Raw genomic sequence first — 15,240 nt, forward strand, 5'->3', positions numbered from 1 at the left:
CTCTGTGAAATCACCTGTCCTTGGGATCTAGGGCTGTGTGTTGATTGGGGTAGAGAGGAGAGGTGGAGCTGGTCACCTTGGGACCCTGTTCCTTTGGGAGCAGCAGATCTGTGACTGCTGTGAATGCCAAGCGGGACAAGGACTGGATTCTGCAGGAGGATGCTCGGAGGGCTGAGGAGTGAAGTGTGATTATTGCCAACCTGGAGAGAGAAGACCCCCCCCCTCACAAGGCCTAGAGGGCATGGCTTGTGTGGCCTGTGGCTGAGGGAGTTGGGGAGCTGTCCCCTAGTGGGCACAGACAAGGCTTCCCCATGGCACCGCACTGGGGTATTAGGCCCAACACAACTGCAAAGGGAGAGCACCCCCTACTGACACCCCTCTAACTGCAGCATAGGCCCTGCAGCACCAAACTAGGGCACTTGGGCCAGCACTTACTTCAAGGGGAAACCATGAGTGTCCCCTACTGAGCCCCCACACCGCTCCCTGCAGCACAGGCCCATAGAACCGCACAGGGGAATTAGGGTCAGTACAGACTAAGAGGAGAGCGTTCCCTACTGGAGCCGCCATATTGCTCCCTGAAGCACAGGCCCCAAGCACCGTGCTGGAGTCAGCACTGCCTGTGAGGGGACAATGCCCCGTAACGATCTTCGCACCCTGCTCCCTGTAACATGTATGGTGGTAGATGAAGGTTACCTGAGCACACAACACCGGCATCTTCTCCGTGGGTACAGTCATTCTCTCCCCAAGGCCGAGCCCTGCAACTGGAGAGGGCAGCTTCTGTCCCTGCGCAGTTGACGTCATCCAGCCAGATAGGGTCTGATCCTTGCCCAAATCGAGCCTCTCCTGGGGCTGATGATGCCTTCCCACAGCCCAGCAGCCTGCACACAACTCCAGCATCAGTTATGTCCCAGCTGTCATCACACACAGTTCCCCACTGCTGGTTGTGAAGCACCTCGACCCTCCCAGCGCAGCGACTCGGGCCGTTCACCAGTCGGAGCTGAGTTAGTTCTGGGATGCCAGCTTCTGCAAACACCCCAAGGGAATAAACACTCAGGGATAGGCTAGAGGAAAGGAATATGGGGCTTGTCCCCTATTGTTTACTCTGGCTCCCATTCAGTCCCTGTGTGGCAGACTGGCTGGCTCAGGGAGACTGAGAATAGGACACTGGGGAGTTCCTTTCTGGAGGTCACCAGCTCTGATCCAGCCCCAGGCATGGGGGAATGGCTGACTCGGGTGGAGAATGGGACACAGGGTCTTTCCCCGCAGGGGATGCCAGTTCCAGTACAGTCTGTGTGAGGGGGATGAGCTGACGCAGTACATGGGGGGAAGAAGACCTGGAGCTTTTCCTCCGGAGGGCACCGGTTCCCATTTGGCCCCAGCTCAAGCAGGGGCAGTGGCTGGTGTTGAGGGAACAGGTACTGGGCTTTCACGTCTGGGGCCCTGGGTCCAAGCAGGTAGTGAGTGGAAGTCGCAGCCATAGCAGCTCTCTGATGCCCAAAATGTGAAATGAGCTGCTGGGTTAATTCCCCTCCATGACAGGACAGATGTGTGCAGGCCAGGCCAGCTCTCAGTCTGAGCGGCTCCCAGCCGAGGGGCAAAGGGCATAACTGGTCAGGAGACTGAACTGCCCTTTGCCCCCTGCCTGGGCTCCCTCCCCGTCTGCATCCCGATGACCCTGCCTGACCAGAGCCAACAGCAGCAGCCTCACAGGGCTGTAGTTCTGCTCCCCAAAGCCTCCACTGGCCCTGACTAGGGCTGACTCAGCTCCTCTATATGCCACAGCGTCCAGACAGACAGGGCCGGCCCTGTGCTGAACTGAGCACTGTCCTGTGGTGACAGCACCATGGCAGTCCATCTCCTGGTACCACACCCCCACCTCCCGCAGGCCCCAGCTAGCATCGCTGCACCCCAGTGTATGCACACAGCACCTCCAGTTGCCCTTTGCAGAGATGGGGCCACTCACCCAGCCACAGCCAGAGCTGAGCTGAAACAGCTCTAACAATAACTAAAGGCAAAAATATCTGTTGGGTCAGATCATACCCCAGGGTAAATCTGGGATCACCCCAGACTGATGCGGCTCAGCCAGCCGCTGCCAGAGCCCAAATTTCAATTGGCCTTACTGGGCAAGCATGAGACCTTCAGACGCTGGATGGCTGGGGATTTCCACCAGTATCCAACAGCCAGGATGCCCTGCGCTCTGCGCACTCTGCCACACAGCCTGCTTTGTTAACAATTCACTGGTGGGGAAAGAAGTGGTGGGCTAAGTCTGGTGGAGGCAGGATTTGAACCCAGGTCTTTACTCCTACTATTGAATGACTAGATTAAATAACCTTAACTCTGCCCTTCCTCGTCCCAATTTATGAGAGAGCTGCACACTGCAGCATGCACCCTACACATACAGACAGACCCCCACCCTCTGCCTATGTTTGTATTTACCTGTCATGGGGAATCCTGTCATGGAAGCTGAAAGAAAGCAAAGAGATGAGGTAAGTCTCTGTCTCCATGGCTGGTCACCATGGGGATCTCCAAACACTGGCTGATGTAAGTGAGCTCTCCCCTGCCATCTCTGGATTCACTGAGAGAAAAGATTCAGCTGCATGTTGTATTTCAGTGACCTATCCACTGCCTCTCAGGGTGATGGACTGACCCTCCTGCCCCTCTTGTCAGAGTCGGTAGCATCTACACAGAAGTGCTGTAGCTGCAGAGCTGCCACTGTGCCACTGTAATGTTTCCAGTGCAGAAAAGCCCTAAGTAGCCAGCAAAAGACAAGACCTGGTGAGTGACATCAGAACCAGTGACACTGCACCAGCCCTTCCAAACCGAGCCACCTGCTTTCACACTGCCTGCACCTCCGAAGGACCCTCACACCCTGCTCTCCTCAGGCCTGGCTTCCCCCCGACCTGAACTGTGACAGCCCCACACGCTGAGTAATGGAGTGCTAAACTGTATTATACAGCTCAGCCAGTAGGTGGTGATTTGTGTAAAATACCTTTTTTAAAGCTAACCTCAGCCATATCTGGCAGAGCATTAAAGGATTGTGGTCTGTAAAAGCAAAGTCTGTGACCAGTCCATGTCTGGTACAGAAAAACACGACAGTGTCTGGAGTAAACTAAGAACAGAAATAGAACAAAGCTACAAAGGTTGCAGGATCTCGTCACCAGGCCACTCTTCAGTGCCCCAGAGATCTTCAGCTTTCACAAACCTCACCATGGACGCACTGGAAACAAGATTTCACATTGCTGCCAAGCCTGCACAAAGACACTGGAGAGATGCAGGTATCTTCTTTAATGTCGGCTACAGGAAGCCAGCAGAGTATATCTTTAAATCCTTTCATGTTACTGAAGACAGTCACAAAGGTGACTATGAAAGGGGACTGGCTATGTTTGCTGCATACTTTATATCTCAGAGAAACATGGCTTATGGAAGAGCTTGTTTTCACCAGAGAACTCAAGACCCAGGGAAAAGTTTGGAATGTTTTATAAGAGCTCCACATAGATAGGCTGAAAACTGTGATTTTGGGAATGCAAAGCTTGAAAATATCACAGACAAGTTGGTTATTGGGTTAACAGATAAAATCCTTTCACAGCAGCTACAACTGAAGAGAGATGTAACTTTAGCCCCAGCTATTCAAATAGCAAACCAGTCTGAATTAGTCAAACAACAGAACCAAAGGCAGGAGCAACTTGAAAAACATGAAACTAGCTTAGGTAATGTTTACATCAGCATTTGCTGCTGTATAACTTATGTTGCTCAGGAGTATGAAAAAGCCACCCCCCGAGCGATGTAAGTTACACCGACCTAAGCACCGGTGTGGACAGCGCTATGTGGGCAGAAGAAGCTCTCCCATCGACATAGCTACTGCCACTCACGGGGCTGGAGTAGTTAAGCCAACTGGAGAGCTCTCCCGTCAGCTCAGAGTGATTACCTTAGAAAGCTTACAGCACCACCACTGCATCACTGCAGCTCCACCACTATAAACTCCCTAGTCTTAGAAGGTTTAAACAGAAGCTAGAGAGTTAAAGCTTATTATCATAATACCCCTGAAGCCAGGAGAGAGAACACCCAGGCTAAGAGGGACAAATCCCAGCCTACATGCACAATGGCTTAACCCCTGAGGGAGAGTGGACCCCCGAGAAGGGCTGTCGCACTCAAGGGGGCTCCTCCTAGGGACCTTCCAGAGCCAAGAGAGAGCACAAGTCCTGTGAGTCCATGACATCCTCGCTCTTGTGGGACCTCACAGCGGCTCGTAAGACCCCAGGACTGAACCTGAACACTGGAGACAATGGCAAAGGGGCTTCCAAATTATCTTGTCCCCTCACCACAGTACCTCCTCCTCCCCAGCTTCTTCTCTTATCCATGTTGGGTCCATCTGCGAGCTGGGGTGCTCCTGCCTGGCTACTAGATAGATTCCCAATGAGTAACATTCCCCTAACTGGGGTAGTAGCTGTATCCACACCTAAGCTCTTAAAAAGGGCACACACACAAAACGCCAACTCAAATATAACAGATTTATCTCTCTCAGGAGCAGTCCGAAACTGGGAGAAAACTTGTTAGCAGGCTACAGAATACACTAAGCAGCTGAAAGGTTTTAAAATATACTAAACAAATTGTCACACTGCAGCCTACACTCGGACGGGAAGCACACTAAACTATTTACTCTGTGTGTACACAGTAACAATCAGAAGAGACTGGGGTGCTGAAATTTGGCTCTTTGCTTTGCTAGCCCCAGAAGAGAGTGTGATGAGAGCGATGTCCCATCCTCCATGTTATGGCTTCCCTCGACGTTCCACACGAAATATCACAGCAGTGTCCAGACCCCACTTATTTCTCTTTTTGTGCTAGCCCCACATCTTCTCCCGCAAGAGAGAGCGCGGTGTGGGTCATTAGATGTTCCCCAGTAGCTTTTGTGAGTGATGAAGACCCACCTCCCAAACCGGTGAATGACCCAGCCGAGTATTCACCGAGGCAGCAGGCTGCTCAGCCCCTGTAGCCAAGGGTCAATAGAAAAGGAGAGAAATTGAGAAAAGAAAAACCCATCCTCCTCTGAGCCATGGACTCCCTGGCCTGCTGCGAGGTGGGGTCGCCTTTGTTCGGGCTGTGCAAAGCTAATGCAGGGGCCTTGCCTCAGGACCAGATCAGAAAAGCCTCTGCAGAGCTGGCTGCAGACATCAGCCTGGCTCAGGGGCTGCTGGATGCTGTTGGCTCCCTGCATGGTGGGTCTCAGGGCAGTGTGTGTGGGAAGCTGTTTCTGGGCCCTCCCAGCTGCCCACTCACTCCCCCTCGCTGGGTCTCTGCCTGTTTCCTGCTCCCTCACAGCGAGGTCATGATCCTCCAGGCCCCCCTGCAGTCCCTGTCTCTGTTGCTGGGTTCGCTCCCCTTCGTGGGCCTCTGCCAGGCTGGGCCTGTCACCGTGTCACAGCGTGGCCCTATCCCTTCACGAACCCTTGTCCAACCCTCCACCCTCCTAACTGAACCTCTCCCCACTCACCACTCCTCACCCTGCCTCCTGACTGATCCTGGCCCTGCCGCCCCCTTGCCTCTCATCCCACTCACCAGCTCTTACTCCACTCACAGGCCCTGCTCCCCTCACCAACCCTTACCCTGCTCTCCCCACTGACCCTGACCTGGCCGCCCCCACGGACTCTCACCCTGTCCCCATCACCAACCCTCACTCTGCCCTCCCCACTGACCATGGCCTGGCCCCCTCCATGGACTCTCACCCTGTCCCCATCACCAACCCTCACCCTGCCCTCCCCACTGACCATGGCCTGGCCCCCTCCATGGACTCTCACCCTGTCCCCATCACCAACCCTCACCCTGCCCTCCCCACTGACCATGGCCTGGCCCCCTCCATGGACTCTCACCCTGTCCCCATCACCAACCCTCACCCTGCCCTCCCCACTGACCATGGCCTGGCCTTTGCACAGACTCTTGCCTTGCTCCCCTCACCAACTCTCACCATGATCACTGGCCTCACTCCCTGCCCCACTGCAAGCCCCTCATCAACCCTCACCCCATCTCCTTGCTGGCCTCACTCTCTCAGTGTCCCTGACCCCGCCCCTCACTGACCTGTGACCCACCCCCCGCAGCAATCCTGGCCCTGTCCCCGCACTGTTCCTGGTCACATTCACTGGCCCTGCTCCCATCACTGACCCCAGCCCCACCTCCCTAGCTGACCCTGGCTCCACTCCCCTCAGTCACCCTGTCCCCACCCCCTCACACTGACACTCACCCTGCCTGCCTCACTGACCATCGCCCTGCCCTCCGACCAACCCTGGCCCGGCCCCCCATGACTCTCACCCTGCCCCCCTCCCCAACCCTCACCCTGGGCCCTGCCCCAGCCTCCCATCGACCCTGACCCCTCCCCCGTGCTGGCCCCACCCTCTCAGTGTCCCTGACCCCACCCCTCACCATCCCTGGCCCCAGCCCCTTACTGACCCTCCCCCCACTTGCTGGCCCCAGCCCTGCCCAGCCCCCACATATGTGGCTCGGTCTTTACTCAGCCCCTCCCACCCTCTCACAGGGCTTTCCTCCCCCTGGCTCCGCCCCAGCTCCTCCCTGGGGGCTGCTCTCGCTGTCTCCTTCCCCAGCATGCACAGAGGCCGGGACCTCAGCCGGGCTCCCTGATTGGCCTGGCTGCCTGGTCAATCAGACTGACTTGGGGCACTGGCTACTATCCATTGGCCCTAGACTGGAGTTCTCTGATTGGCTGGAGGCTCTCTCAGTCCCAGGGTCCCAACTGCTCCTTGACCCCTCCCCTCTCTCCTGGCATGGGGTGAGGGCAGCCAAACAACCCACCCAGTGCCAGTGGGGGCAGCTGGCCCCTACACGACAGACACGTTTACAAGGGCCATCACTCAGCTTGAGACCTGCCGGGTCTGGAACCCACTAACCGTGTTCACCTCAAACTGGATAGAGAAAAAGGATGGACGGCTCCTGCTGTCATCAAGGAAAAGAATTCAGTGCCCAGATCACAGTGACCGAGACCGACAGGGGGAGTTCAACAGACACCATCCACAGAGCAAACCCGACAGGCGGTGGATGCTGAACGAGACGATGCCGACTCAAGGATTCCAGAACAACCCCAGCTGGTTGTTGTAACTAGCGGCCAGCCAAATGGCCAAGCTGCTACACGTTGGCCTTCTGCCGTTAGGGGCCACAGTGGTTCAGAGACACTGGACAGACTGATCCGTCCTGAACTTCACAGCCAGTGTGACAGTGTGAATAAATGGCAGGAACATGGAACTTAATGGGGGAGATGGACTGGGATGTTAACCTGTAGTGCTCTGCTCAGCCACTGGGTGGTGCTGTGTGTAACATCCCTTAGGGAGCCAAACCTCAGCTGTACCTGGCAGGGCATTAAAGGATCTAAGGATGAACGCAGCTGGGGTGGACGAGCAAGTTCTGTAGCCAGACCACACCTGGGACAGGAGCATGATGCCCTGCTCCTCCCAGGTCTGGCCCGGCCTAGCGCTCTCCTCAGTGTGTATGTGTGGGTGGAGGGAGGGAGGACAGGATAGTTACAGTGTGTGACCTTCCCCTGCCCCGCCCAGCGTGTGTGTATGAAGGGGCAGTTACAACATGTGAACTCCCCCTGCCGGCCCAGTTTACGGAGGGGTTGTTACCATAGTTACCCTAGTCCTCTTTCACAGAGTGTTAACTCAAATTAGGAAACTTCAGTTCGCGCCAGCAGCATCCACACAGATCAGTCCAAGTGCAGCTCTTTGGCTCACTCTGCAATTCACACCTCCACAGCTGGCTCTGTGCGCAGTGTAGACATGACTGGGGAGTGTGCATCCTTCCAAAAATGGGGGAAATTGGGTTTGAAAATAGAAGCACTGGAATTCGAGCAAGAAGCCAGGATTGTGGGTGAGCTGATAATCGGTTTGGATTTCACTGAGGCTAATAAGTGCACAATGAATCAATGTAATACATTCGTTCTAGTGAATGAATTCTTCACCAGACTCGGGGGCCCAGCAGTGCTGCTCTCAGATCAAGGGAGAAACTTTGAATGCAAAGTGTTTCTGCAGCTTTGTGAGAGTCCAGGGGCTCCACAAACCTGCCCCAGCCCCGCACACCCAGCACAGTCTGATAGGATGATAGAAAGTTTCAGTCTGAGGGCTTGGCTACACTGGAGAGTTGCAGCGCTGGTGGTGGGTTTACAGCGCTGCAACTACTCACTGTCCACACTTGCAAGGCACATACAGCGCTGCATCTCCCTGGCTACAGCCCTGGCTGTACTCCTGCTCTGCCTGGGGTATAACGATTGCAGCGCTGGTAATGCAGTGCTGCTCCGCCAGTGTGGCCACCAAAAACGCTGTAATTGGCCTCCAGAGGTATTTGGAGGTATCCCAGAATGCCTGTTCAGCCACTCCCAACAGCGCTGCAAATGCTGCAAATGTGGCCACATTGCAGTGCTGGTAGCTGTCAGTGTGGCCACACTGCAGCGCTTTCCCTACACAGCTGTACGAAGACAGCTGTAACTCCCAGCGCTGTACAGCTGCAAGTGTAGCCATACCCTGACTCAGGGGTTTTACAGATTCATAGATTCCTAGGTCAAAAGGGACCACTGCGGTCATCTAGTCTGAGTCCTGTATAGCACAGGCCAGAAACCTGCCCTGAAATCATTCCTAGAATGTTTAGAAAAACATCCTATCTTGAGTTAAAAGTTGTCAAAAATGATGAAGCATCCACACGATCCTTGGTAAATGCCTCTGTCATAGGTTTTACCCCTGCTCTGAACCTTAGAGTATATATGTGGGGACCTGCATGTGAACCTCTTAAGCTTAATTACCAGCTTAGATCAATAGGCTGCCACTACTCCCAAGGACTAACTCCCTTCCCTGGGTAGTCTTGAGAGACTCCTTCACCAATTTCCTGGTGAACACCAATCCAACCTCTTGGATCTTATTACAAGGAGAATTTAACCATCCCCCCTCCTTTCCCCCACCAATTCCTGGTGAGTCCAGATCCAGTCCCCTTGGATCTTAACAACAGGGAAAAATCAATCAGGTTCTTAAAAAGGCTTTTAATTAAAGAAAAGAAAGGTAAAAGAAAAAACCTCTGGGAGACAGCATACAAGCTGATCTCCAGACAACAGATTTAAAACACAGGATGTTCCCTGGGCAAAAACCTTAGTACACACAAGAATACCCAAATTTGATTATTCCCCTAATACGAAGACAAGTTACAAAAAGAAAATAAACATAAACCTATTTATTCTTTTCTAAAACTTACTACTCTGATAAGAGGCTGGTTCCTTGATCTTTTCCGCTCAGGCTGAAACTGAAACTGACTCTAAACAAACGAAACTTCCCTCCTTCCTTTTGAAACATCTTGTTCCCCCATTGGTTCCTCTGGACAGGTGTCAGGTAGGCTAGGTGAACTTCTTAACCCTTTTCAGGTAAAAGAGGCATTAACCCTTAACTATCTGTTTATGACAGCCTCATTCCAGTCTGAATTTGCTCAGCTTTAACTCCAACCACTGGATCCTGTTCCCCCTTTCTCTGCTAGATTGAAGAGCCCATTATGCAGGGTCGCCCAGAGGCCTGGGACAAAGCAATTTTGGGGGCCCCTTCCATAAAAATACTATCGAATACTATATTCTCATGGGGGGCCCTGTGGGGACCAGGGCAAATTGCCCCACTTGCTGCCCCCCACCCCCGGGAAGCCCTGGATAAAATAAACATTTAAAAACCTTCCACATCTGCACAAACCCACTTTTGAGAAAACTTCTTTTCAAGTCACCTTTACAAGGTATCACTGGTTCTCAGCATCAGCTAGTGCTAAAAGGCACTAAAGCTCATTAAAAGGGTCACAAATATTTTCCATCAAAATTTTTTTGGTTTAAAAACTAGGGGTTTTAAAAGGCAGAAAAAATCACAGACATTGTTTGCTTTCCTTCAAAATTTATTGTGTTTTTTTTTTTAATTGAAAAGCTGAAATTAGTCTGCCAAAACCTGAACATGGTTTGGGGTTTCAGAACCGTGTGGCCAAATATTTGCGGCTTGCTGTGTTTGATTGTTTAAAGAAACAATAAAAAATATTTGCTTAAAAAAAATCCAAAACTTTTGAACCACCTCAGCTCGTGACCAAACGCCTCAGCCCATCCAGTCAGAGATTTTTCCAGGTTTCTGTTACTCTACTGGCTTCCTTGATTCATATCTGTCTCCATAACTTTGGGTTCATTTAAGTCAGAACATAAGAATGGCCATACTGGATCAGACCAAAGGTTCATCCAGCCCATTATCCTGCCTACCGACAGTGGCCAATGCCAAGTACCCCAGAAGGAGTGAACCTAACAGGTAATCAAGAGATCTCTCTCCTGCCATCCATCTCCACCCTCTGACAAACAGAGGCTAGAGACACCATTCCTTACCCATCCTGTCTAATAGCCATTTGTCATAAACAGATAGTTAAGGGTTAATGTCTCTTTTACTTGTAAAGGGTTAAGAAGCTCAGTAAACCTGGCTGACACCTGACCAGAGGACCAATAGGGGGACAAGATACTTTCAAATCTTGGTGGAGGGAAGTCTTTGTTTGTGCTCTTTCTTTTGGGGGTTGTTTGCTCTTGGGACTAAGAGGGACCAGACATCCATCCAGGCTCTCCAAATCTTTCTGAATCAGTCTCTCATGTTTCAGACTTGTAAGTAATTAGCCAGGCAAGGCATGTTAGTCTTATTTTTGTTTCCTCAACTTGTAAATGTTTCTTTTGCTGGAAAGATTTTACCTTTGTTTGCTGTAACTTTGAACCTAAGGCTAGGGGGGATCCCTCTGGTCTATAGGAATCTGATTACCCTGTAAAACATTTTCCATCCTGATTTTACAGAGATGATTTTTATCTTTCTTTAATAAAAAGTTTTCTATTTTAAGAATCTGATTGATTTTTCTTTGTTTTAAGATCCAAGAGGATTGGATCTGGACTCACCAGGGATTGGTGGGGGAAAGGAGGGGGGATGGTTAATTCCCCCTTGTTTTAAGATCCAAGGGGTTTGGATCTGTTTTCACCAGGGAATTGGTGAAGCCTCTCAAGGCAACCCAGGGAAGGGAAAGGTTTCGGGGGACAGAAAGTGCCCCAGACACTGAAATTCTGGGTGGTGGCAGTGTTACCAGATCTAAGCTAGTAATTAAGCTTAGAAGTGTTCATGCAGGTCCCCACATTTGTACCCTAAAGTTCAAAGTGGGGAAAGAAACCTTGACACCATTAATGGACTTAACCTCCATGAATTTATCTGTTTCCTAGAGACTGGCTCCCTCACAAACTGGAGACGTTTACTGTGGGTTTGCCTTTAGTATAGTTTATGTACCTACTCCATGAACTGAGCATTTGAGCTTGTTCCAGAATCTGGGATGACCCTGTGTTGTCAAAACTGAAATGCTCAAAATAGCACATGCATGTGAATGGACACAGGGTGGTAAAATTAAATTACCTCAGGGGTTCTCAAACTGGGGTTCAGGACCCCTCAGGGGGTCACAAGGTTATTACTGGGCGTTGCGAGCTGTCTGCCTCCACCTCAAACCCCACTTTGCCTCCAGCATTTATAATCGTGTTAAATATATAAAAAAGTGTTATTAATTTATGGGGGGGGTCACACTAAGAAGTTTGCTATGTGAAAGGGGTCACCAGTACAAAAGTTTGAGAACCACTGAATTAACCCCTCTGGAGCCTCAGGGAATGCAGGGGAGGGGGGTCTCCCTTGGTATGGTTAGGAAGGAGGTAGGTGGTATATGATATTGCTCTTATCAAGTGCTTCCTCCCCCATGGCTCTCTTGGCTCTATCACTGTTAATCTAAAATGGCTACTTTTAAATGAAGCTACCCTCCCCTGACATGGATCTCCCTATGGCACTGAAATTAAATGTAGACTATAATTTGGCATTTGAGAAGTGAAAAGGACAGTAGCCCTAAGGGAAAGGATAACAGCTTGGCTCTTCATGTTAAATAGCTGTCTGCAAGCCTCAAACTGCTGAATGAGCTTTAGGGTAGGAAAGGTTGTGCCTCCTCAAACAGCCTGGCCCTGACCCCATCCAACCCCCACCAACTTCCTACCCCCCGACTGCCACCCCTCAGAATCTCTGACCCATCCTGCTCCTTGTCCCCTCACTGCCCCCACAACCACCACTCCGGAACCCCACGTCCCCCAACCCCCCCATCCCCTGACTGCCCTGACCCCTATTCACCCCCTCACCGAGTCCTGACAGACCTCCAGAACGCCCACAATCCAACCCCCCATTCCCCGTCCCCTGACCGCTCCCCCCCAGCAGCGCTGTCGAGGGCCACTCCTGGGTTACTGCCACCTCTCCCCTCTCTCGGAGCCTCAGCACGCCGTGTCCAGGAGATGCCCTGGCCCCTGGACAGCGCTGCAGCAGCATGGCTTCGGTGGGACCGCAGCTCACAGCCCCGCCCCCTTACCACGCAGTTCTGACTCAGCGGGAGGAGCTCAGGCCCTGCCGGAGCCACGCCGCTGCAGCGCTGTCCAGGGATGCTCCTGACGTGGTGCACTGAGGCGCCAGGGGATGGGGGAAAGCGGAGGTGTGGCAGCGGGACTGGGGCAAATTGCCCCACTTGCCCCCCCCGGGCGGCCCTGCCATTATGAAACACTTGTTCCCCGTGTCGATATTTACACACTGTGATCAAGTCACCCCTTAACCTTCTCTTTGTTAAACTAAACAGATTAAGTAGGTTTTCTAGTCCTTTACTCATTCTCATGGCTCTTCTCTAAGCCCTTTCCAACTCATCAACATCTTTCTTGAATTGGGGACACCAGAACTGGACACAGGATTCCAGCATTGATCACATCAGTGCCAAATGCGGAGGTAAAATAAACTATCTGCTCCTACTAGAGATTCCCCTGTTTGTGCATCGCAGGATCACAGCAGCTCTTTTGGCCACAGTATCTCACCGGGAGCTTGTGTTCAGCTGATTATCCACTGTGACCCTCAAATCTTTAGCAGGGGCAATGCTTCCCAGGAGAGAGTTCATCTTGTAAGTATGGCCCATGTTTTTGGTCCCTAGATGTATACATTTGCATGTCGCAGTATTAAAATGCATGTTGTTTGCTTGCACCCAGTTTACCAAGCATCTGGATCTCTCAGCCTGTCCTCTTCACTATTTACACCCCCCCAGCTGTGTCATCTGCAAACTTTCTCAGTGATGAGCTCTTTTTTTAGCATCCAGCGACAGAACCATCAACTCTATATTGGGGCTTACAAAGTGGATTGCTGGCCCTCTGGAAGTGCTAGTGGGTGCTGAGAGGGAGCTGAGATTTTACTGTTAACTTGTCTTTGTTCTCCAGGTTCTCTCAGTGCCTACCTGAGTCTCAGAAGGGCTGTGTCTGGGGACAGCACATTTCATGGCTGACTGTGAGCCCAGTGGCTGTCTCTGGTTGTGCGTTGTACAGCACCAAGCGCAGCAGCAGTGCCGAGGGGCACTGGGCTGGGAGTGATGAGACCAGGGCTCCATTCGCAACAGCTGCTATCATATCCCCTCTGTGTACCCCTGTTGCCCCTCTCTATTGTCTTCATTTAGACTGAGCTCTTGGAGGCAGACACTGCCTGTCGCCCTGCCAGTGCAGAGCCCAGCACCACAGGGCCTTGAGCTCGGCATACAGTGCTGTCATAACATGAATTCTTGTGTTTGCATAATAAATAATAGTTAATATTTAATAATTTAATATTTAATATATTTAATAGTTAATAATAATAGTTAAGAAATGGAGCCTCAAACACTGAACAAACATGGTAAGAGCAGGACAGGAGTTAGGTCATTTGGGGAATACTGTGTGCAGTTCTGGCCACCCGCATGCAAGACAGATGGATTGAGATGGGACCAGGTGCAGAGAAGGGCTGCTAGGGTGGTTGAGGGATGGAGGCTGGTCGTGCAAGAGGAGCCTGGAAGAGCTCGGATGGTTTAGCTGGCACAGCAGAGGCTGAGCAGGGATCTGATTGCTCAGTATGAATCCACTGGGGGAACACCAGGGAGGGAGAAGAGCTACTGAAGCCAAAGGACAGTGTTGCCCTAAGAAAAAGTGCAGATAAACTGGCCAGGAGACACCTTAGGCTGGAAATAAGAAGAAGGTTCTGGAACAGCCTCCTAATGGGTGAGGGGAGAACGCGCTAACTCACGTGAAGATGGCGCTGGATAAATGTGTGACTGGGATTCTATAACATGCCTTTCCAGCCCTGTGTCCCGTGTTCCTAAAGAGACCAACCAAGGGCGGCTGGGAAACACCTCCAGGATTCAGAGACATGCCAGTTTCTTTTTACTCTTTTAACACTTAACAAAAGTGAAACTAATTGTATTGTAAAATTGTACATGCAGCTAGATAGATCTTGGTACCACCCCCCTACTCTAACTGCTAGACTCTACTCCCTTTCCCAAGGCAGCAATAGACCCCAGAAGTCTTGACTCCCGCCCCTCTGCTCTAATCACAAGCCCCCACTCCCTTCTCAGGAATAGACCCCAGGAGTCTGTTCTCCCAGGACACAGCTATGCCGTGTCTCATGGGTGGGGCTGGAGAATCACAGGTTGCCCCCAGGGCTATTCAAAGCCAGAGAAAAGGGAAAAGGCCACTCACCCCAAAGCCAGGCCAGGAGGATGGGGATCCTTGTGTTCCCAGCTCCAGCGCAGGCAGCCGAGCTCCTGCCAAGGGGGTGCCTAGCTGGGAGCAGGAGGCACCCAGGAAACCCCATGTTCATAGCACAGTCCTTGTGGGGCAGCGTGGCCAGGCGTTAGGTTAGGCGATTGTCCTTGTGAGAGTGGCAGGCTGAGCTCCGTGTGATGGTCACAGGCTGGGAGGCTGGGGAGATGGGGCAGGCACCCAAGGGAGCAGGGACCCAAGGGGGCAGGAGGTGTGACAGGCCTCTCACTGCAGAGACCCCTCCTTCTGCACCCCCTGCAGTGACCCAATGGGTGTGTGCGACTGAGCCCACAGAGGAGAAGTGACCCTCATGCCCTGCACTGTGGCTTTATTTATATCATTGGATTGTGAAATGCGTGTTCCCAAAACATGCTGAGCAAACAAACCCCTCTTGGAACAGCTGATTCTGGGACACATGGGGTGGAGGGGCTGTTCCTGGAACTGGTTCACAGGGAGTCAGCAGAACTGATCCACGAACGCCTGGTGGACAGGGGGTAGGCGCACGGGTGTGACTGTGCCTGTGGGTGCGAGGATCAGCCTGTGCAGTTAAAGTGACGCTGAGGGCTGTGTGGACACCCTTACTTCAGTTGAACGAGGCTGAG

The 15,240-nt window shown here is 52.1% G+C and overlaps 1 protein-coding gene across 1 annotated transcript in view; it reads right to left on the reverse strand.

Annotated features, from left to right (window-relative positions):
* LOC127036673 (deleted in malignant brain tumors 1 protein-like) overlaps positions 1-14,873 on the reverse strand; it is a 143,006-nt gene extending 128,133 nt beyond the window's left edge. Inside the window, exons 1-3 of the mRNA XM_050927767.1 lie at positions 14,576-14,873; positions 2,437-2,463; positions 694-1,023 (exon numbers count right to left, since the gene is read on the reverse strand). Of these exons, the coding sequence (XP_050783724.1) occupies positions 694-1,023; positions 2,437-2,463; positions 14,576-14,696 (478 nt within the window). The 5' untranslated portion in view covers positions 14,697-14,873. The remainder of the gene's footprint in view (positions 1-693; positions 1,024-2,436; positions 2,464-14,575) is intronic.
* Between the last annotated feature and the right edge of the window lie 367 nt (positions 14,874-15,240).

The sequence above is a fragment of the Gopherus flavomarginatus genome, chromosome 18 (assembly GCF_025201925.1).
Source record: "Gopherus flavomarginatus isolate rGopFla2 chromosome 18, rGopFla2.mat.asm, whole genome shotgun sequence".
In the NCBI taxonomy this organism is placed as follows: Eukaryota; Metazoa; Chordata; order Testudines; family Testudinidae; genus Gopherus; species Gopherus flavomarginatus.